Here is a 22325-nt window from a genome sequence, read left to right on the forward strand (position 1 = left end):
AGAAAGTGATGGTTGCAGCCTTGTATTCAAAGGTTTATTTTAGCAAACAGTGTTAATTCTCCCATCTGATGTTTGCTGCAGCTGGACTACTTCCCTGCTTACAAGTTTACATGATCTCATAGAAAATGACCAGGGATCTGATCTCTCAGTGTTTTGCATCTGCCTGACTGAAAAGCAACAACTTACTCCATTCCACTCCATTTTCTGCAGAGGGATGGCATCATGTGATGCTTCCCAAGCTTTGGGCAAAGGCAGCTGGGATAGCACTGGCCACTGCCACTGCCTCCTCTGCCTGACTTTCAAGTGGGTTGAGGACCCCTCATGGGATCCTTTGGGCTGGTACAGTAGGAAACCTGCAGCAAAGGGTGGCTGGCAGGGGACAGTTGAGTGAGAGCTGCTGGGTCCAGTAGAAACCATCCTCCTGTTGTTACCATAAAAGTCGGTCACAAAACCTCTCTTAAGACTCAATTTTCCATTTCAGAAAGCAGCATTCTTTATTGCAGTGTTGGGCGCACATGCAAATAGCTTTGCAAAGGTGAGCATGCCCAATACTTGCCGACAGCAGCTCTATATTTAGCGTACTCATGCATATTCACAGCTTTTCCAGAAACTAATAATATTTACATCCTAATTAAGCATGTGCTTTCTTGCTCAGTGGGGGTCTCTGGTGGGCACCGATTGTCACAGAACCCCAAGGGTTGGAAGGGACCTCGAAAGACAATATAATCCAACCCCCCTGCAAGAGCAGGGTACCCTAGAGTACATCACACAAGAACTTGTCCAGGCAGGCCTTGAATATCTCCAACGTAGGAGACTCCACAACCTCCCTGGGCAACCTGTTCCAGTGCTCTGTCACTCTCACAGTAAAAAAGTTCTTCCTGATGTTCACATGGAACTTCCTGTGCACCAGTTTACACCCACTGCCCCTTGTCCTATCCCTGGATATCACTGAAAAAGCCTAGCTCCATCATCCTGACACTCACCCTTTACATATTTGTAAACGCTGATGAGGTCACCCCTCAGTCTCCTCCAAGCTAAAGAGACCCAGCTCCCTCAGCCTCTCCTCATAAGGGAGGTGTTCCACTCCCTTAATTGTCTTTGTGGCTCTGCGCTGGACTCTTTCAAGCGATTCCCTGTCCTTCTTGAACTGAGGGGCCCAGAACTGGATGCAATATTCCAGATGCGGCCTCACCAAGGCAGAGTAGAGGGGGAGGAGAACCTCTCTTGCCCTACTAACCACACCCTTTCTAATGCACCCTAGGATGCCATTGGCCTTCTTGGCCACAAGGGCACATTGCTGCCTCATGGTCATCCTCCTAATCACCAGGACCCCCAGGTCCCTTTCCCCTTCATTCCTTTCCAGCAGGTCAACCCCCAACCTGTACTGGTACATGGGGTTGTTCTTCCTCAGATGCAGGACTCTACACTTGCCCTTGTTGAATTTCATCAAGTTTCTCCCTGCCCAACTCTCCAGCCTGTCCAGGTCTCGTTGAATGGCAACACAGCCTTCTGGTGTGTCAGCCACTCCTCCCAGTTTAGTGTCATCAGCGAACTTGCTGAGGGTACACTCAGTTCCCTCATCCAGGTCATTGATGAAAATATTGAACAGCACTGGTCCCAGCACCGACCCCTGAGGGACTCCCCTAGTCACAGACCTCCAGCTAGATTCTGCCCCATTGACCACAACTCTCTGCCTTCTTCCTTTCAGCCAGTTCTTGATCCACCTCATTACCTGATCGTCAAGCCCACACTTCCTTAGCTTATCTATGAGGATGCTGTGGGAGACAGTATCAAATGCCTTACTGAAATCAAGAAAAACCACATCTACCGCTCTACCATCATCCCTCCACCTAGTCACTTCCTCATAGAAGGCTATAAGGTTGGTCAAACATGACTTCCCCCTCATAAAACCATGTTGGCTGTTCTTAATGACCCCCGCATCCTTGATATGTCTAGAGATGGTGTCAAGAATAAGTTGTTCCATCACCTTTCCAGGGACGGAGGTAAGGCTCACTGGTCTATAATTACCCGGGTCCTCCTTCTTGCCCTTCTTATAGACTGGCGTGACATTTGCCATCCTCCAATCAGGCACCTCTCCCGTTTCCCACGATTTACCAAAGATGATGGAGAGTGGCCTAGCAATGACCTCCACCAGCTCCCTCAGCACCTGTGGGTGCATTCCATCCGGACCCATCGATTTATAGATGTCCAGATTGCATAGCTGATCCCTAACCCAATCCTCATCTACCAAAGCAAACTCCTCCTTTGTCCTGACTCCTTCTGGGGCTATAGGAATCTGGGGCCCGCGGGGAGAGTCTGCAGGAGTAAAGACAGAGGCAAAGAAGGCATTCAGCACCTCTGCCTTCTTTATATCCTCTGTCTCCAGGGCACCCACCTCGTTCAGCAGTGGGCCTATATTGCCTCTTGTTTTAGTTTTATTTGCTATGTATTTGAAGAAGCCCTTTCTACTGTCCTTAACTCGACTAGCAAGATTAAGTTCCAAGGAGGCCTTAGCTGTCCTAATTGCCTCCCTACATCCTCTAACAACAGTCCTATATTCCTCCCAGGTGGCCAGCCCCTCCTTCCATAATCCATAGATTCTCTTTTTCCACACGAGTTTACCCAGCAGCTCCTTGTTTAACCATGCTGGTCTCCTAGCTCCCTTACTTGATTTCCTGCCCATTGGGACACTCTGATCCTGTGCTTGGAAGAAGTGGTCCTTGAATGCTGAACAACTATCATGAGCCCCTTTACCGCCTAGTACCCTTTCCCATGAGAATTCCCTTAGCAGTTGATTGAAGAGGACAGAGTTGGCCCTTCGGAAATCCAGAACTGTGGCCTTGCTAGGTATCCTATTCCTCCCACACAGGATCCTAAACTCCACCATCTCATGATCACTGCAGCCAAGGCTGCCAGTGACCATCACCACTTCAACCAGACCCTCCTTGTTGGTGAGTACTAAATCTAGCAGCGCTCCTCTCCTAGTTGGTTTGTCCACCATCTGCACTAAGAAGTTATCATCAGTGCACTGGAGGAACCTCATAGACTGTGAATGATTGTCTGTGTGAGTCTCCCAGCAAATATCGGGGTAGTTAAAATCCCCCATGAGGACCAAGGCATGTAGTCGCGAGGCTGCTTTCAGTTGCCTGTACAAAGCCTCATCAACTCCTTCGTCCTGATCAGGAGGTCTATGATAGACCCCCACATCTGTATCACCTGTACCAGCCTGTCCCTTAATTCGTACCCACAGATTTTCCACTTGCTCCTCATCTGCCCCTGGACAGAACTCAATACATTCTAGTCGCTCTCTCACATAAAGAGCAACTCCACCACCTCGCTTTGCTGACCTATCTTTCCTAAAAAGGACATAGCCATCCATGACCACATTCCAGCCATGTGAGCTGTCCCACCATGTCTCTGTAATTGCCACTAGGTCACAACCTTTAGACTGCACACAGACTTCTAACTCCTCCTGTTTATTCCCCATGCTGCGTGCATTGCTGTACAGGCATTTCAGGGAGCGAGCAGAGCATACTGATGGCACCCTTGGGAGGCAGGAGGCCTTCTGGTCTTCATTAATACTAGAACAATGCCCCACTAGTTCAAGCCCAGCTACAACCCCCTCACACTTTGAATCTAACCTGAAGCTCTGTGAGTGAGCTCTGCTAACACTTGCCCTAGTACCCTTTTCCCCTGCGGGACAGGGTCTAAACAACTATCCTTTCCCACAGATGAAACAATAGATTGATAGTCCTCCCTAGTCCACCATCCTTCGAGCCCTAGCATGTTTCACTTGGGCTTGTCCCTAACAGGCCCAGTTAAATCCCCTCCCCCCTTCATATCTAGTTTAAAGCCCTGTCAATGAGCCCTGCTAACTCCTGCCCCAAAACCCTTTTCCCCTCTGGGACTGGTGTATCTCACCTGCCACCAGCAAACCAGGTGTCTCATATAGCAGCCCATGATTGAAAAACCCAAACCCCTGCCTTTGGCACCAGTCACGTAGCCATACATTAATCTGCAGACTCTTCCTATTTATCTCTTCACCCTTGCTTGTAAGAGGTATGGAGGCAAACACCACTTGTGCTCCAGACCCTTTAACCAGCCGTCCCAGGGCCCTGAAGTCTCTCTTCATTGCCCTTGCCCTCCTTGTAATAATTTCATCACTGCCAACCTGAAAAACCAGCAGCGGATAGTAGTCAGAGGGCTGCACCAGATCAGAGAGTTTCTTTTTAACATCTCTAATCTGAGCCCCAGGTAGGCAGCAGACTTCCCTGTGGGATGGATCCGGTCGACAAATGGGCCCTTCTGTTCCTCTCAGAAGGGAGTCACCCACCACAATTACTCTTCTTCTTGGTTGGGGAAGTTCTAAGGCATGGTGGTGAGTGACAAGCCCTAGGTGACTCACTAGATAGATCTACCCTTCCATCTCCATTTACCTGGCCCTGTAGTTCCAAGACCTCATACCTGTTATTCAAGGGCAACTGGGAGGGAGGAAGGGATTGCGAGGGTTTTTGCTTACCTCTCCGAGGAGGGACCTCCCTCCATACCTCCTTGTCCCTTAAGTTCTCTCCTTCTGTCTGATGGTAGGAGGGAAGGGGATCCATCACTTGTTCAGCCACTTCCCTCTGCCCCTGCCTTAGGGTGTGGCTCCACCAATCTATTTCACTTTCGCATTCCCTGATGGCTCTCAACTTTTCTGCCTCCTCCCTCAGTTCAACCACCTGCCTGAGCAGATCATTTTTTGCTCACAGCGAACACAAGCAGTGTCACTGGCTCCCTCCAATACAAGTGCCAGGCTCAGGCATTCCCTGCAGCCAGAGACCTGCACGGCCGCATGTCTACAGGAAGGTTCAGTCTGGATACCCACATTATTCCTCACTACAGCTTTTGATCGTGTTGTGACCATGATCTATCTGGTCGATCGATCTGTCTACGTCTCTCCACGCAAACAAGCACTCCTTCCTCCTCCTGCGCTCCAGGCAAGTCCTCCTGATCAGGCGGTTATCCCGCTCGCCTACCCGCGTAAACTACCTCGACCCACTCTGTTCACCGCGCTCCCTGGGTAGGTTTTTAACCACTCACAGCTGGTGCCATTCCTCCTGTCTCCGCCCCCAGTGAGTCAGCTCCTCGTGTGAGCTGAGCTGCCGGGTCCTGGGCAAGTTCTGTTGAGGACTGGAGGCTCCCTCCTCGGTGGCTCTTGTCGCTCTGAGGTGAGGCTCCTGGACGCTGATGTCCCCCCGCTCCGCTCCGGTGTTGCAGGCGTCCTCTCTCAAGCTACTCACCTCAGCAACTCTTCCTCACCGTGTTTACTGAATGACCTCAGTGCTTGCGCATGCTCACAAGGTCTTAGTGCTGAGTTAGCAGCTGGCATGTCCTTGCTTCTGTTCTGTTCCACTCTTGCTCCGCATTGGGCGCCACTCTGCTATCTTGAAGTCTGGCATCCTTGGTCTTATTTACTGTCTTCCTAGTTATCAGTCCCATGATGTTCCTTCCCCCATCAGCTGAACATTCCTTTCTCTCTACGTGTTAGTAAGTTAGAACGATTTAGTCTATTCTACTATGTTAAAGGTGCACACACTATTGTTAGTTTAAAATTTAAGCCTACACTGTGTCTGGAGTCCACCTCGTCCCTCTGCACAGTGGACAGCCATGAGCTGCATGTTTGTCTTCACCATCCACAGCCACCTCACTTCAAGTTTGCCTAAGGAAGCAGGTTCCTGGGGATCTGGCTTGTGCTAGACAGTGATATTCTAAGGATACTGCTGTAGTTGAAGTAATTAAACTGTTCCCAGTGTAGACATGGTTAAACTGAAGTATGTCTTTTAGCCTGGTTTCCTATGGAAACAAGCTTTATACAATCCTGCTGTCTGTCATCTTTTCTCCCCCTCTTCCCCCCTAGTAGTTTTTGTACTGGTTGGCCAATTTCAACCAAATGTGACAGAAGTCTCCAGGCTGTCAAGTTTCTACAGATTTCATGGAAATAGGTGTTTGTATGGAGCAGAGGGACTCTGCTGGAGCCTGTCTCACAGGGAAGGGCTACAGTGAGGGTTTGACTCATACTGGTCACTAGAGAATCCCAGCATGGAGGAAAGCTTTGAAATGCCTCTGCCATGGGAACAGATGGAGTTGGAGTCTGCACCAGTATAAAACGCTGCTTTGCAAACACAGGCAGATCAAACTCAGGAGTAGTTTATTTTGTCTATGTGCCTGCTCCATTCCTCTGCTATAAGTCCTCCTCCCAGGGCAGGGGGACTGAGCTGTGGTAGGAGAAACAACCTGAAACACTGTTTTTCGTAGCCTGGTTTAATAAAACTGTTAAAAATACTCTGGTTGCAAGGGCTGGTGTTTCAGAAGCTACCCCTGCTGGGAGAGGCAGATGGTTGGAGGCCTTCAGTTATAGCTTCAGTTCACATTTAATCCATGCATGTTTGGAGCCAACATCCTTGGAGAGACAGATCAGGTGACTGGGAGACAGTTGTAGGAACACAGGCTTAATCCTGGCACTTGGAGGATATGCTGCTGATTGCCTGTGGCTTCAGCAGTGCTGGGATCTGGGGACAGGAAGGGAGTCAGCAGAGTTTTCTCTGGTTGTGAACAATTAGCTCCAGTGCAGTACTGGCTGTGTGCTGGAGTGGCATTTGACTTGCCAGATGCAAGAGCTTGGCCTTTGAATCAGTTGCTGGGCAGACATGATCATGCAGCTGATGGACCCAGACCTCCAATTCCAGGCAGAGGTGCCTGTGCAGAGGTAGCTTTGGGAATGGCTGATGGCAAAGTCCCCAGGGCTGCCTTGTTCCTCTACCAAGAGTGCAGTTGAACCATTGGACTCTTTCTTGGCGGGTTGCTGAGCTTTTATTTCCCCCATTTTTAGGAGAAAATACTTTCGTTTGCCTGAGACAGAAGGGCTGTGAGCACAAGGAGGAGCAGGGCTTGGAGGAACAGCCTGTTGGGTAGCTCGAACAGCGAAAGGGGAGGACTTGGGGTCTAAATGAACAGAGGACATTGAATGGGGCCGAGCCCTATTAGAGGGACACAGAAGAACATCTTTTTAGGGCAGAGCTTGCTGCCAGGATGGAAAGTTACAGTTAGCCCTGCACCAGGAGAGCATGAGGTGGCTGGGGGGGGTTGGCAGCTTGCTGGCTCCAGCTCTGTGCTGCAGGGCACAGCACATCCCTGTACCAGCAGCAACACACCCCATCCTAGGCTGTATTGCAGGGAGAGGATGCTGAGCTCCCTGCAGGATTGCATCTTCCCAGGCAGCTTCTTCATCCCAGCTGGAGAGTGGTGTGGCTGGCTCCTGCCTGTTGCCTGCATGCAGCCCATGCCCTGAGCTCACGCCACGCTGCGAACTTGTCCTGCATGAAGCCCAGTGGTTCTGGGGGGGGACTGAGCTGTCCCTGAGGGCTCTAGCCAGGGTTTGAGGGATCTATTTGGGGTGTCCAAGGTCCTGTTCTGCTGACAGGCAGTGTATGCCACAAAATGACCCACACTAGCTGTATAATATTGTCCTGGCTTCAGCAGAGGCAGTCATTTTTATCCTTCTTGGTAGCTGGTGCAGTGCTGTGTTTTTGACTTTAGTCTGAGAACAATGCTGATAACACCAACATTTTCAGTCGTTGCTCAGTAATGCTTACTCTGATCAAGGACTTTTCAGTCCCATGCTCTGCCAGTGAGGAGGGGCACAGGAAGCCAGGAGGAAGCAGAGACAGGACACCTGACCCAAACTAGCCAAAGAGGTATTCCATACCACAGCATGTCATGCCCCCTATATAAACTGGGGGGAGTTGCCTGGAAGGCCCAGATTGCTGCTCGGGTCGGGCTGGGTATCGGTCAGCAGGTGGTGATCAATTGTATTCTCTCTCCTTGTTATTTCCCTTATCATTATTTTTATTGGTGGTAGCAGTAGTGGTTTGTGTTATATCTTAGTTACTGGACTGTTCTTATCTCAACCCGTGGGAGTTACATTCTTTCGATTCTCCTCCCCATCCCTCCGGGAGTGGGGGGAGGAAGAAAGGGGGGGGGGGGGGGAGTGAGCAAGTGGCTGCATGGTTCTGAGTTACCAGCTGGGCTCAAACCACGACAAATATGCAGTTTATTAAACAAGCACACTAAAGCCAATAAGCACACTAAAAGCAAGCACACTAATGAGAATTAGGTAAATATCTTTATATAGTAAATAAGTACAATAAAGCAAATCAGAGATATATGTATATAAGTACAAAGTTAGCAATGCATCAAATCATTACTGTATAGAAGGAACAGATATTAAGAAGACATACATTACCAATTACCACTGAATCATCATCCAGGCCCACACTTCCAGCTGGGAAGCCCCATTGCAGCTGATGCCAGGAGTCTCAGGTAATTGGGAAAATTCCTATGCAGTGCGTCCACCCATAGGTGAGGCTTCTGCCATGGCCACAAGAGGGTCCTGCTTTTATACCCTTATCAAAACCACCAGCTTTATGCCAGATCTCTAATTGTTTACTTGTGGGACCGTGCAGTTTCTCATGATCTCACCACTGTCCACTCTGAGAGCATTGGCCAGGCACCCCAGTGCGGCCAAATATGAAGGTCATGGAACAGCTGCATACCTGTGTTTTCCTGCTTCTTTACAACAAACAGTCATGATGATCACAAACATATATATTCTGCTGAATACACTGTGGCAAACAACATCCTTTGTTATGGTTCTCAGTCATGAGAGGGAATCAACTCCCAGCCAGGTTCCCATCCATTACAGATCCAATTGCCCTTCTGTCATTCTGGCCCTGTTTGTTTTGGAGCCAGCAAGCTGTGGGGCTTTTGCTGCCCTGTGAATGCAAGGCTGGGGCAAATCATGCCTGCCCTATGGTGGGCAGGCAATGAGATGCAGAATTGGGCCCGTCACCAACAGAGAGTGCTCCAGCACCAGTGCCCTGAACCCAAGTCAGCCTGATAGCCCCTTGCTCTGTTCATGGATCCACAGCACATGGTCCCACACCCGTGGAGCAGCTCTGCCTGGCAGACATCTTTGCCTCAGCACAAGCACATCTCCATGGCCACCAAGGTCACCCTTTCACTGCTTTCTATGCACTGCTGTTTTCTGAGAGATGGCTCCTAGGCATGTTTGGAAATAGGCCCTTAGGATTATGTCTCATCAACTGCTAATGCTCCTTGTTTCTCCCCTTTTTGAACAGCTTGACCATCAAAGGTCCACGGCTGAACGAGGCAGGGCCAGCAGCCACATGCTCCAAACAATGTCTTTAAGGGCACCAATGCAAACATCACGTGCACAACCAAGGCTAAATCTAGCTCTGGCTCCTCTGGAACACACATGCCTCAGGGTGGAACCTACTGCACTGCTCAACTGCCAAGGTGGGCAGCCAGCACATCTGCCCTGGGCAGCTTCTTCTTGTGCCCCCACAGTAGCCCCATGTACATGCATGTTGGCCATGCATTTAACCCTGACCTGCCCCAGAGCTTGGATTCAGACCTCTGCTTCCCTTGCTGCTCATCTCAGTGTTCCCTCTCTGCTGGTGGCGGCTGTGTGCTCCATCCATCACCAGCTGTCCTCCACCACAGGTCCTCGTGGCACCATCAGCACACTGGGTGTTGCTGTGGAAGGGTGGCCAAGGGGTGCAGAGGTACCTGCAGCGGGCTTGGGGGTCCCAGCTCATATCTGTCAGGTTGAGATGGCACTGTGGTCCTTGCAACAGGAGCTTTGAGGAGGAACTGGGCCGTGCTGGAGCATTTTTGTTAGTTTTATGGCTTTTATCCTCTTTTTTTCATGAAATCTCTGTAGGTTTCTTCTGGAGGTGGGGGAAATGAAAAGTCCCAGGGCCTTGTGTTCTGCCACCTCCCCTTTGCCTGCGGTATCATTGCTGGGTTCAGCAGTTCTGGCCCCTCCACTTGCAGCATGACTGCTGAGGTCTAAAATGGGAAAATCCTCCGTTCCCCTGCATTGCTCCTTGAGGAAACTTCCAGGCAATACCTTTTCCTCTAAGCTGACATTCAGCCCATGGCGTTTATCCATCCCCACCCCTTCCCTATTTACCTAGTGGCAGAACACCTCATTTTGAGTACTGGCTTCAGACAGGGAGAGTGCTGTGAGGGTGCACTTCTTCCCGCTTCCGTGAGTATGGCTTCCCGTGCTCCCACCCTGTCCAGGGCTCATACCAGCATGGAGGCACTATAGCCCTGTGCAGACAACCCGGCCTGAGCTCAGTGCTACTGCAGCTAAGCAGGAAAACATGCAAACAGCGAGAAGCTTTGAACTTGCCCTCTTGCTGAGACAGTGTTTGCTGGAGTGTTTTCCCTCAGTGATGTTGGGGATGATCTGCAGGCATTTCATTGGAAAAAAACAAACAAAAATCAACAAAACTTCTCTCCTTTTTTTCCAGAAAGTGATGATTCTGTCTGTGTCTTTTTTTAAGCGAATTGTGGGTAGGGGTAGATTCTTGGTGGAGATCATGCAAGATATAATTTTTCTGTCCTGAAAAAGGTGGAAACACGGGGAAGTGACTGGAAGACAGCATATTCTTCCCCAGTGGGAGTGTTGGTTGCTATGAAAGGAGAAAGGGAAATCTCGGAGGGATATCTTCCCGTACCCACCTGATGCAAAAGGCCTATGAGATAACTTGAAGTACAATGGAGAAGGTATTTCAAAGTGAGCTTTGGGTCCTCCTGGCTGTCCTAGGCATGGTTTGAGCTCCCAGTCCAGTGCAGGTGCTGCAGCAGAGAGGCTGGGCAAGCAGAGTAACCAAATTACATCTTCTAATTCCATCTTGGCCTTCTGGTAAGATGAGTGCACGTGGGTGATGCAAGGGTGATGTCTGTCCCTGTGCTGACATGAATGAAATTAGTCACTAATGAAACATCTTCCTCTCAGGTTCAGCAATCATAGAATCCTCAACTGGTTTGTGTTGGAAGGGACCTTAAACCTCATCCAGTTCCAACCCCCTGCTATGGGCAGGGACACCTTCCACTAGAGTAGGTTGCTCCAAGCCTTGTACAACCTGGCCTTGAACACTGCCAAGGATGGGTCAGCCACAGCTTCTCTGGGCACCCTGTGCCAGTGCCTCAGCACCTTCACAGGGAAGAACTTCTGCCTAGGAGCTCATCTCAGTCTCCCCTCTGGCAGGTTAAAGCTATTCCCCTTATCCTGTCACTTTTAGTTTCTATCCCCCTTCTGCTTCTTCCTGTCTGTTCAACCTCCTACCCGCTCCAGCTGTGTCTTGGTCCTGCCCCAGGCTGTTGGTCACCCCTTCCCCAGCTCTAACAGCTGGTGGCCTTGCTACCGTTTTCCACAGTGGTGTTATGAGGTGCTGATGCTCCCTGTGTCAGCATTGGCGTTATTTTTGGCACTCTGCTTCAGGCTGAGATTCTCATATTTTGGCTTGAAAGTCTAGCTCCTGCCTTTTAACTTGGAAGGGGAGAAGGGCAGGATTCAAATCTGAAGGTTTCAGCCACCTGAAAGAGCCTAGAAAGACAGCATATTTTATCACTTAAACACCATCTTTCCCACTTTATAAAAAGCTTCTGTTCCTTCTCCCATCTGCTTGTACATTCCTGTGAGGGATCTGAAACCAGGGATTGCCTTGGATTTGCCTGCGACAGGATTGTGAGTTGCCCCATTGGCACTCTGCAGCCCTCATTGAAGTGGGAGGCTGCAGCAGAGGTGAGGTGGTGAGCAGAAACTGTTGAGTTCTTGTGGCTCCTTGTCCTTCACATCTGATAGCGTATTTCACTTTGGTAAGGTGCCTTGTACCTCTTTGCTCTTCCCTGTTGTTCCCCTCCTCATACAGCAGCCTCCATGCTGAGTGGTGAATGTTGTAGAAAGCAAAATGTCTGGAGAGGAAGGTTTTCATCAGCAAACCTCAGAGCAGTGGCTTTACCAGTCCCTGTAGGATGGCTCTGCAGTGGTACCAATGGTGCAGGAGGGGATGTTCCAGCTCTGCAGTGAAGGGCTGCTAGACCCCGTGACTTGCAACCAGTGATGCCCACACCAGTCACTAACCAAGGCTCACCTTCTAGCTGCTCTAAGCTGCCTTTTCTTCCAAGCAGGCACAGAGCTAGTGCTGTCCTGGGAGTGGATGCCCTGCCTTGGGAGCAGATGGTCTTTGTCACTCTGCATAGGGTGATGGCCAGAAAAAAAGCTTACTTTGCAGAGGGAGTTCCTGGGTCTGTGCAGATTTGGGGAGCCAAAACTGTTTCAAATGTCTGTAGGCTTTAAAACTAATCATGGTATAGAGATGCTATGCAGTTGGGTGTATGCTCTTGGGGTGGTTGCATGCAGTTAGGTCTAGCAGTGTCTGAGCTTATGAGAAATCTTAGTGTTGGAGACTCTCAGGTTGTTGTTCCATTGGATTAAAGTACTTGTTGGGAAAAATGTTTGGGATTAAGGAGTAAAGAACTGGTTTGTGCTGGTAAACATAAGCTGAGATATGAGGTACGCCACACTTGTCCTGTGCTCTAGATGCTTAACACAGAATGAGTGTGCTGAAATTTCCACAGAGGAGTCTAGGATGCTTTTAACCACAGTTATTGGAGTCACAGGAGTCACAATTATGTTTGTCTGGAGTGGTTTGATTTTCCCCTGATCAGTGGAAAGCTTTCACTGATGAGGGAAGTCCTAGTTCATGCTAAAGATGTTCCACGGTGAGGGTGGGAGCAGAGAGAAGAGGAGGGGTGATATGATCCAGTAAAAAATGGTGGCAGAAATCGATGTTAATTTCTGAAAGAACTCTCACTTCTAATTTCTTTTGTCTATTTAAGCCAGTGAAAAAAAAGAAGATAAAACGCGAGGTTAAGATTCTGGAGAATCTACGTGGTGGCACCAACATCATTAATCTGGTTGACACTGTCAAGGATCCAGTGGTAGGTGCCCATGTGTTGCCTTCCCACCAGCTGCAGGCATGAGGAGCTGCCCCTTGGCTCCTGCTCTCAGCTTGGGTTAGGTGCTGCCTGTGCCTTTGTGCAGCCGGGGGTGAGTGGTGTCCAGATCATCAGGGTCTCCTGAGGTGGGTTGGTTTGCATGGGCTCATGTTCCTCTCCATGTTCCCCAGACTCTTTTACACTCTTTCTGTGAGTTTTCCATGAGGGGAGAAGTTTTGTAGCCCTACAAATGTTCTGTAAGAAAGCAGAGCCTGTGGCCTTCCGACTTCTGTCTGGCATGTGGAAGTATCTCCTTGGGCAATTGGATATTAAGCACTTTTCATCCTTCTGTTTGCTGTCCTGCCCAGTGACTAGAGGTCATAGAATCATAGAATAGTTAGGGTTGGAAAGGACCTCAAGATCATCTAGTGCCAACCCCCCTGCCATGGGCAGGCACACTTCACACTAAACCATGTCACCCAGTGCCTCACCACCCTCACAGTAAAGAACTTCCTCCTTACATCCAACCTGAACTTCCCCTGTTTAAGTTTTAACCCACTGCCCCTTGTCCTACCACTACAGTCCCTAAAGCAGAGTCCCTCCCCAGCATTCTTATAGCCCCCCTTCAGATACTGGAAGGCTGCTATGAGGTCTCCACGCAGCCTTCTCTTCTCCAGGCTGAACAGCCCCAACTTTCTCAGCCTATCTTCATACAGGAGGTGCTCCAGTCCCCTGATGATCCTCGTGGCCCTCCTCTGGACTTGTTCCAACAGTTCCATGTCCTTTTTATGTTGAGGACACCAGAACTGCACACAAAAATGCACACAAAAAAGTGAGGTCTCACAAGGGCAGAGTAGAGGGGCAAGATCACCTCCTTCAACGTGCTTCTCATGCTCCTTTTGATACATCCCAGGATACGGTTGGCCTTTGCATTGTCACAATTACCTGATTCCTGGGAAGTTTATCTGAGTAGCAGCTGGCTGAAGTCTGTGACTCCAGCCTGCTGGCAGCCACAGAGAGAAAATAATGCTCCATTGGCAGTCCTGGTGACCTTCCTTTTGTGATGGCTTGCAACACACTTTGCCTTGTCCGGTGCTGTCTCTGCTCTGGGACATGGGAAAGAGCAGCACTGACCAAAATGCCATGTTCATTCTTGGTGTGGGGAGTCTCAGTGGAGCTTGCCTCTGTCTGCTGCGGGAGCAGGGCTGTGTTTCTCTCACTGTCCTGCTCCTGTCCCACTCTCTGAAGCGAGTGTTGGGCAGGAAGCAAAAGCTTTCTTGGGGCTGAGGAAGTGTGGGCTTGACGATCAGGTAGTGAGGTGGATCAAGAACTGGCTGAAAGGAAGAAGGCAGAGAGTTGTGGTCAATGGGGCAGAATCTAGCTGGAGGTCTGTGACTAGTGGAGTCCCTCAGGGGTCGGTGCTGGGACCAGTGCTGTTCAATATTTTCATCAATGACCTGGATGAGGGAACTGAGTGTACCCTCAGCAAGTTCGCTGATGACACTAAACTGGGAGGAGTGGCTGACACACCAATAGGCTGTGTTGCCATTCAGCGAGACCTGGACAGGCTGGAGAGTTGGGCAGGGAGAAACTTGATGAAATTCAACAAGGGCAAGTGTAGAGTCTTGCATCTGGGGAAGAACAACCCCATGTACCAGTACAGGTTGGGGGTTGACCTGCTGGAAAGGAGTGAAGGGGAAAGGGACCTGGGGGTCCTGGTGGATAGGAGGATGACCATGAGGCAGCAATGTGCCCTTGTGGCCAAGAAGGCCAATGGCATCCTAGGGTGCATTAGAAAGGGTGTGGTTAGTAGGGCAAGAGAGGTTCTCCTCCCCCTCTACTCTGCCTTGGTGAGGCCGCATCTGGAATATTGCATCCAGTTCTGGGCCCCTCAGTTCAAGAAGGACAGGGAATCGCTTGAAAGAGTCCAGCACAGAGCCACAAAGATGATTAAGGGAGTGGAACACCTCCCTTATGAGGAGAGGCTGAGGGAGCTGGGTCTCTTTAGCTTGGAGGAGACTGAGGGGTGACCTCATCAGCGTTTACAAATATGTAAAGGGTGAGTGTCAGGATGATGGAGCTAGGCTTTTTCAGTGATATCCAGGGATAGGACAAGAGGCAATGGGTGTAAACTGGAGCATAGGAGGTTCCACGTTAACATCAGGAAGAACTTCTTTACTGTGAGAGTGACAGAGCACTGGAACAGGTTGCCCAGGGGGTTTGTGGAGTCTCGTACATTGGAGATATTCAAGGCCCACCTGGACAAGTTCTTGTGTGATGTACTCTAGGGTACCCTGCTCTTGCAGGGGGGTTGGATTATATTGTCTTTTGAGGTCCCTTCCAACCCTTGGGACTCTGTGATTCTTGGAGCAAAGGAAGGTCAAAAGGGTGTTTTAAACCATGACTCTTTCTCTTTTGCAGTCAAAGACCCCTGCTCTGGTGTTTGAGTACATCAATAACACAGATTTTAAGGTGAGTCTTCCTGAGTGTGGAGAGGGGAGGCTTTCTGTTTCTGTTGAGTGCTGTCATCTTGGGCTGCCTGTTACTCCTTGAGAACTGTGGGGGGAGTTTGGAGTTTTCACCTATGTCAGCTTCAGCTTCCTTTCTCCCTGCAAATTAGAAATATGTAAACAGGCTCTAGGTGAGAAGGGATAAAAAGCTGAATCTCCTCCCAACTTGGAGGAATAAGTTCAACGAGTTAGATATTTATACTCCCCTCTCAATTTAGTAATTACTGCTATGCTGTATGTTCAGCCCAAATTAATCCCTGTGCTGTGGTTCTCTGTTTACAGCAGTGCAGTTGATGGAGTAGGTGACACCAGTTTGTGCTGGAATCCTTCAGACCTGGGGCCTGTGGGGTGCAGAGGCTGGAGAGAACATCTCCCACTGCCCATGGGCCTGGTAGCAGGGGACTGAACAGCTTTGAATACATCTGAAGAGCTTTTTTGCTTGCCTCAGCCTGCAGCATATTCCATGGCTCTTCAGATTTCTGGGGAGCTCTAAAGGGTATTATTCCTTCCCAAAATGAAGTGGGTCCTTCTCTGAGTGTACTACCACTGCCTGTATGACTGAAATGCTTCTGGCTGACAGCAGTGAGCTGAACCACACAAGAAATATCTAATTAGCAGCTACACCTATTTCAGTGATATCTTTGCTTCCCCCATGTAAGTGGAGTGTTAAATAGTAACTTGAGACTGATGGCCAACAGGGACTCTGAACTGCAAAATGCAGGGCTGGGTGTCCGTGGTAGGTCAGCTGTCCCAGACATGCTGTTGCATTAGAAACAGCTCTATGAGTTTGCAGCAGATCATTTCTAGGCTTTTAGGAGAGAGCCTGGCTCCTCAAGGAATCCCAGATTCACAGCTGTGCAAGTCCAAGACAGAAAGTATTGATGCTTCTGATGTTGATTGATACAAAGCAGGAATAACTTGTCTTGGGAATGCAGGCATGTCCTCCAGGGCAGATAGTATGGCTGTTCATGCTCAGATCTTATTTGTAACCTCAGTTTCACTAGTTACATATGGGACGTGTGGGTTATTGGAGCTACACTCCCATGGGCTCTGCTGCTTCTTTTGGGTAGGTTCTTGGGGCTACAGCTAACTGGCAGATTACTGAGTGTAATTACAGGTTACAGAGGGTACCTGTGGATATCTTCCATAGAGGCTCCCAAGCTGTCTCTTCCCGTGCTCTGAAGTGCCCTTGCCAAGCAGAAAACACACAAAGTAGGTGAGATGACTTGTGTTGGAGGTCTTGGCTTGCCCTATACCTCTATACATGAAGCAGCTGGAGAGCACCCAGCTCTAGTCATTGTCCCCTCTGCTCCACAGTCCTGATCTCCCTGAGCAGCCAAATTATGCTGGAGTTAAGTGTCTGTGCCTCTCACTGGCAGATCGCCTTCAGAGTGCACGAGGGTTTCCCAGGGCAGCAGGTTGCTGACTGGTTTACAGGATTGTGGTTTTCTCTGTCCTGTTGGCAGTAGTTGCTCACAAGCTTAGTTATCTCCTGTCCAGCAGTTTCTTTCCTTCAATGTTACTATTATTTGCTTATTGTTAATACCTTCACCCCTTTGCCCATTCAGATGGCAGGACATTGTTCATATCTGGGCACCTGGGAAAACAGCTGCTTGGTTTCCTCAGCTCTCCAGAAGCTGTGGCTCTGTGGGGCCTAATCAATGGCTATGGATGATTCTGGATAAGAAGCACCAGCTTGTATTACACATGGTTTGGCTATTTTTAAATGACAGTCTAAACAGCAGATTTATGAGATATCTCCCCAGAGCTGATTACATTTTCTTAAGTTGCTTGGCTGAGTCCTTGTCATGATTTAAGCTTTAAGCCCAGACGGTAACTCAGAACCCTGCAGCTTCTCGCTCGCTCCCCCCTTCTTTCCCCCTGCTCCTGGAGGGATGGGGAGGAGAATGGAAAGAATGTAACTCCCACGGGATGAGATAAGATCAGTCCAGTAACTAAGGTATAACACAAAAACACTACTGATACCACCAATAATAATGATAAAGGAAATAACAAGGGGAGAGAACATAAAACTAAAAAGGGAAGGGAAAACCCCCCAGTAAACCCAAGTGATGCTCAATACAATTGCTCACCACCCACTGACTGATACCCAGCCCAAACCAAGCAGTGACCTGGGCCTTCTGGGTGACTCCCCCTAGTTTATATGCTGGGCATGAAGTGCTGTGGTATGGAATACCCCTTTGGCTAGTTTGGGTCAGATGTCCTGTCTCTGCTTCCTCCCCTCTTCTCCTGCCCCTCCTCCCTGGCAGAGCATGAGACTGAAAAGCCCTTGATAGGAGTAAGCATTACTTAACACACCAGTGTTTTTAGTTGTTGCTATCAGCATTTTTCTCAGGCTAAAGTCAAAACCACAGCGCTGCACCGGCTACTAGGATGGAGAAAAATAACTGTTACAGCTGAACCCAGGACAGTCCTGTCTGAAAGTGATGGCTTTGTACTTGCAGGGATGATGCTGATCATCCTTAGAACTAAACTAGTTTTAGGGATGATCAGTTCCATCCTTGGAACTAGACTACATGTGCATGCTGCTGCATGAGCACCGCAGCTTGTGTACAGGGCTAGTGCTTCTCTTCAGACCTGCTGTATTACTTTTCATCTGGTAGCACTCAAGCTATTCCACAGTCATCTGCTTTAAATGAAAGCTGCACTGCAGGGCTTTGCAGTCAATTGAGTGAAATTAAATCAGTGAAATTAAATGTTTTTTGCTAATTGGTTTCAAACTAGCAATGAGATGCCTGTCAACCGCCACCAACTCTCTTGTTTTGTGTAGTCTGTAAGCGTACCTGGTACTGCACCTTCCATTGCTCCAAAAGGGAAATTCCCTCGGGAAAGAAGGGGACAGAACCAGGTCTTCAGCAGTTTCAGGTTGGGCTTGCTGTTTTGATCTTAAAACACACTAGCAAGTTTGCAGCTGAAGAAGAGATGGGCAAAAAAGGTGAGTGATGAAAGGTTGTTTCAGGATGTTCAGCCTGTTGGGAGTTGTGAGGACAGCAAGTTTTTGACTCAAATCTTCCACACTGCCTGTACCTCAGACCAGGTTCCCGTGAGGGAAGTATGTGCTTTATTCTTGTACATCCAAGGTTAGTCCAAAAAGAGTTGTTGCCCTGCATAGGCAATGAAGAAGTATGAGAGTTTCTCTTCCCTTGTGTGGCTGCTGTGGCTGGGATGCTTTACCCCAAAGTAGTATCTCTGACAGCTTCTTGCAGCCACCCTGTTGGTTTGCAGATGCTGCTCCCTGCACATAGCTGGCTGTGTTGCTCATTCATAGAAAATAAGGGTTTAACCCTCCTCAGGCAATAATGGATCAGTCTACAATTAGAATCAGAGAATCATAGAATAGTTAGAGTTGGAAAGGACCTTAAGATCATCTAGTTCCAACCCCCCTGCCATGGGCAGGGACACCTCACACTAAACCATATCACTCAAGGCTTCATCCAACCTGGCCTTGAACACTGCCAGGGATGGAGCATTCACAACCTCCCTGGGCAACCCATTCCAGTACCTCACCACCCTAACAGGAAAGAATTTCCTCTTTATATCCAATCTACACCTCCCCTGTTTAAGTTTGAACCTGTTACCCCTTGTCCTATCACTACAGTCCCTAATGTTAATAGTCCATCCCCAGCATTCCTATAGACCCCCTTCAGATAATGGAAGGCTGCTCTGAGGTCTCCACGCAGCCTTCTCTTCTCCAGGCAGAATAGCCCCAGTTTTCTCAGCCTATCTTCATACAGGAAGTGCTCCAGTCCCCTGATGATCCTCGTGGCCTCCTCTGGACTTGTTCCAACAGTTCCATATCCTTTTTATGTTGAGGACACCAGAACTGCACACAAAAATGCACACAAAAAAGTGAGGTCTCACAAGGGCAGAGTAGAGGGGCAAGATCACCTCCTTCAACGTGCTTCTCATGCTCCTTTTGATACAGCCCAGGATACAGTTGGCTTTCTGGGCTGCGAGCACACACTGAAGCCAGCTCATGTTCATTTTCTCGTTGACCAACACCCTGAAGTCCTTCTCCACAGGGCTGCTCTGAATCTCTTCTCTGCCCAACCTGTAGCTGTGCCTGGGATTGCTCTGACCCAGGTGTAGGACCTTGCACTTGTCATAGTTAAAGTTCATGAGGTTGGCATCAGCCCACCCCACAAGCATGTCAAGGTCCCTCTGGATGGCATTCCTTCCCTCTAGCGTATCAACTGAACCACACAGCTTGGTGTCATTGGCAAACTTGCTGAGGACGCACTCAGTCCCACTGTCCATGTTCCCTTTAGTGAAGCCATGCTGGCTGTCACCAAGCACCTTGCTCTTTCTCATGTGCCTTAGCATGCCTTCCAGGAGAATCTGCTCCAAGATTTTGCCAGGCACAGAGGTGAGACTGACTGGTCTGTAATTCCCTGCGTCATCCATTTTCCCCTTCTTGAAAATGGGGGTTATATTTCCCTTTTTCCAGTCGTCGGGAAATTCACCTGTCTGCCATGAGTTTTCAAATATGATGGCCAGTGGCTTTGCAACTTCATTTGCTAGCTCCTTTAGGACCCACGGATGGATTTCATCGGGTCCCATGGACTTGTGTATGTTCAGGTTCTTAAGATGGTCTCGAACCAGATCCTCTCTTACAGTGGGCCTAGGGTCATCATTCTCACAGTCCCTTGTGTCCGCCTTCCAAGACGTGTGGTGTGGTCAGAGCATTTGCCAGTGAAGACCAAGGCAAAAAAGTCATTAAGAACCTCAGCCTTCTCCAAATCCAGGGTAGCCAGTTCTCCTGAAAGCTTCCGGAGGGGGCCCACATTATCCCTTGTCTGTCTTTTGTTTGCAATGTACCTATAGAATCCCTTCCTGTTATCTTTAACATCCCTAGCCAAGTTTAGCTCCAATTGGGCCTTAGATTTCCTAACTTGGTCCCTAACTTCCCGGACAACATCCCTGTATTCATCAAAGGCCACCTGTCCTTGCTTCCACCTTTTATAAGCCTCTTTTTTCCTTTGAATTTTCCTCAGCAGCTCCTTATCCATCCAAGGAGGTCTCCTGGCCCTCCTGCTGTACTTCCTTCTAGTCGGGATGCAACACTCCTGATTTTGTAGCAGGTGATCCTTAAATATCAGCCAACAGTCTTGGGCCCCCCTGCCCTCTAGGGCTATATCCCATGGAACCTTACTAAGCAGGTTCCTGAAGAGGCCAAAGTCTGCTCTCTTGAAGTCCAGGGCAGTGAGCTTACTGCACGCTCTTCTCACTGTCCTGAGGATCTTGAATTTGACCATATCGTGATCACTACAACCTGGAGCATCACATTTCCAACAAGCCCTTCCCTGTTGGTGAGCATGAGGTCAAGCAGGGCACCTCTCCTTATCGGCTCCTCTATTATTAGAAGGAAGTTGTCTTCCACACAACTGAGGAACATCCTGGATTGCTTGTGCCGGGCTGTACCATCCCTCCAACAGATATCAGGGTGATTGAAGTTCCCCATGAGAACAAGGGTCTGCGAGCATGAGGCTGTTTCTGTTTGCCTATAGATTGCTTCATCCACAGAGTCCTCTTGATCAGGCAGTCTGTGATGGATCCCCACAGTAATGTCTCCCATTTCTGTTCTCCCTTTAACCCTGACCCACAAACTCTGTTGACTGCTCACCTGTCCCCAGACAGAGTTCCGTACTCTCCAGCCTATCCCTAACATAAAGGGCAACTCCCCCTCCCCCCCCCTGCAGGGCCTGTCTTTTCTAAAGAGCCTGTAACCTTCTATTCCAACACTCCAGTCATAGGAGCCATCTCACCATGTTTCTGTGATGCCTATTATATCATATCCCCGTAGACGTGCACACATCTCTAATTCCTCTTGTTTGTTCCCAATGCTACAGGTGTTTGTATAGAGGCATCTGAGCCGAGCTCCAAATGAAGTCAGCTCATTGGCTGGAGCAGCTGGAATATTTCTACATTGCTCCGAGCATTTATTATAGGTGCTGGCAACTGACTGGGTGTGTTGGGATGGAATGATGCCCCCCTCCCCCAACACATCTTGTTTAAAGCATCCTTGACAAGTCTGGCAAGCCTCCCAGCAAAACTGCTCTTCCCCTTTATTGTCAGACCAGTTCCGCTAGCCCCCAGTAGACCTGGCCTCCGAAATTGAGTCATATGTTCTAGATCCTGAAACCCCTGACTATGACACCACCCTTTTAACCATTTATTAACCTGTCCAATCCTCCTTGCCTTTTTAATGTCTTCCCCTGTATCCTGGAGAATTGATGAAAAGACAATCTGAGCTCCAGAGCCCCTAATCACCTCTCCCAGGGCTCTGTAGTCCTTCTTTATGTTCTCTGGGCTACTGCTGTCTATATCACTAGCACCCACATGGATCACTAGAAGTGGGTAATAGTCCATGGGACTTACTAGAGCAGGTAGCCTCTCTGCAACATCCCTGATCTGAGCCCCTGGTAGGCAACACACCTCCCTTGAGACTGGGTCAGGCTGACAGATGAGTGCCTCTGTTCCTTTCAAAGTAGAGTCCCCTACTACTATGACCCACTACTTTTTCCTGGTGGCACCAGTAATGATCTTTACATCAGCTGGTTGTTATGTTGCAATGTGTGTGTTACCTTGTTAGCCCCCTGCAGAACTGTGAAGGGGTTCTGGGTGGAGACATGAGATTTAGGAGGAAGCCCCTTGCTTTTAATTGTCCTCTTCCTCCTTTTTTTGTTACTAGTTCCCAGCTTCCTGGGTTAATGCCCTCTTTTCCTGCATGAACTTGAGGCCCCTACAAGTTTGGGCCTGGAGCAAGCAGTCCTGCTTCCTCTCAGCTTCCCTGGCATCTTTTAGTCTATTGACAGCGTCCTGCAGCTTTTCACCTCAGCATTTGACTGGCAATGGTCTATGATAACCTGTTTAAATCTACCATTGTCCCTCTTGGCGCTGCTCCCTGTGAGTCCCTGCTGGCTCCTGGGCAAGTCCTGT

The 22325-nt window shown here is 49.2% G+C and overlaps 1 protein-coding gene across 4 annotated transcripts in view; it reads left to right on the plus strand.

Moving 5' to 3' along the window:
• The window catches only part of LOC117438002 (protein NDRG4-like), a 54815-nt gene that overhangs the window by 10221 nt on the left and 22269 nt on the right, over nucleotides 1-22325 (plus strand). For 3 of the 4 annotated variants that reach the window (XM_034073321.1, XM_034073317.1, XM_034073318.1), the window contains exons 3-4: nucleotides 12757-12858; nucleotides 15277-15327. Coding sequence is in view for 2 of the 4 variants with exons in the window: in XM_034073317.1 (XP_033929208.1) it covers nucleotides 12757-12858; nucleotides 15277-15327 (153 nt within the window). In the remaining 2 variants the exon portion in view is untranslated. The remainder of the gene's footprint in view (nucleotides 1-12756; nucleotides 12859-15276; nucleotides 15328-22325) is intronic. The other variant, XM_034073322.1, reaches the window with a different exon arrangement.

The sequence above is a fragment of the Melopsittacus undulatus genome, chromosome W, assembly GCF_012275295.1.
Source record: "Melopsittacus undulatus isolate bMelUnd1 chromosome W, bMelUnd1.mat.Z, whole genome shotgun sequence".
Classification (NCBI taxonomy): Eukaryota; Metazoa; Chordata; class Aves; order Psittaciformes; family Psittaculidae; genus Melopsittacus; species Melopsittacus undulatus.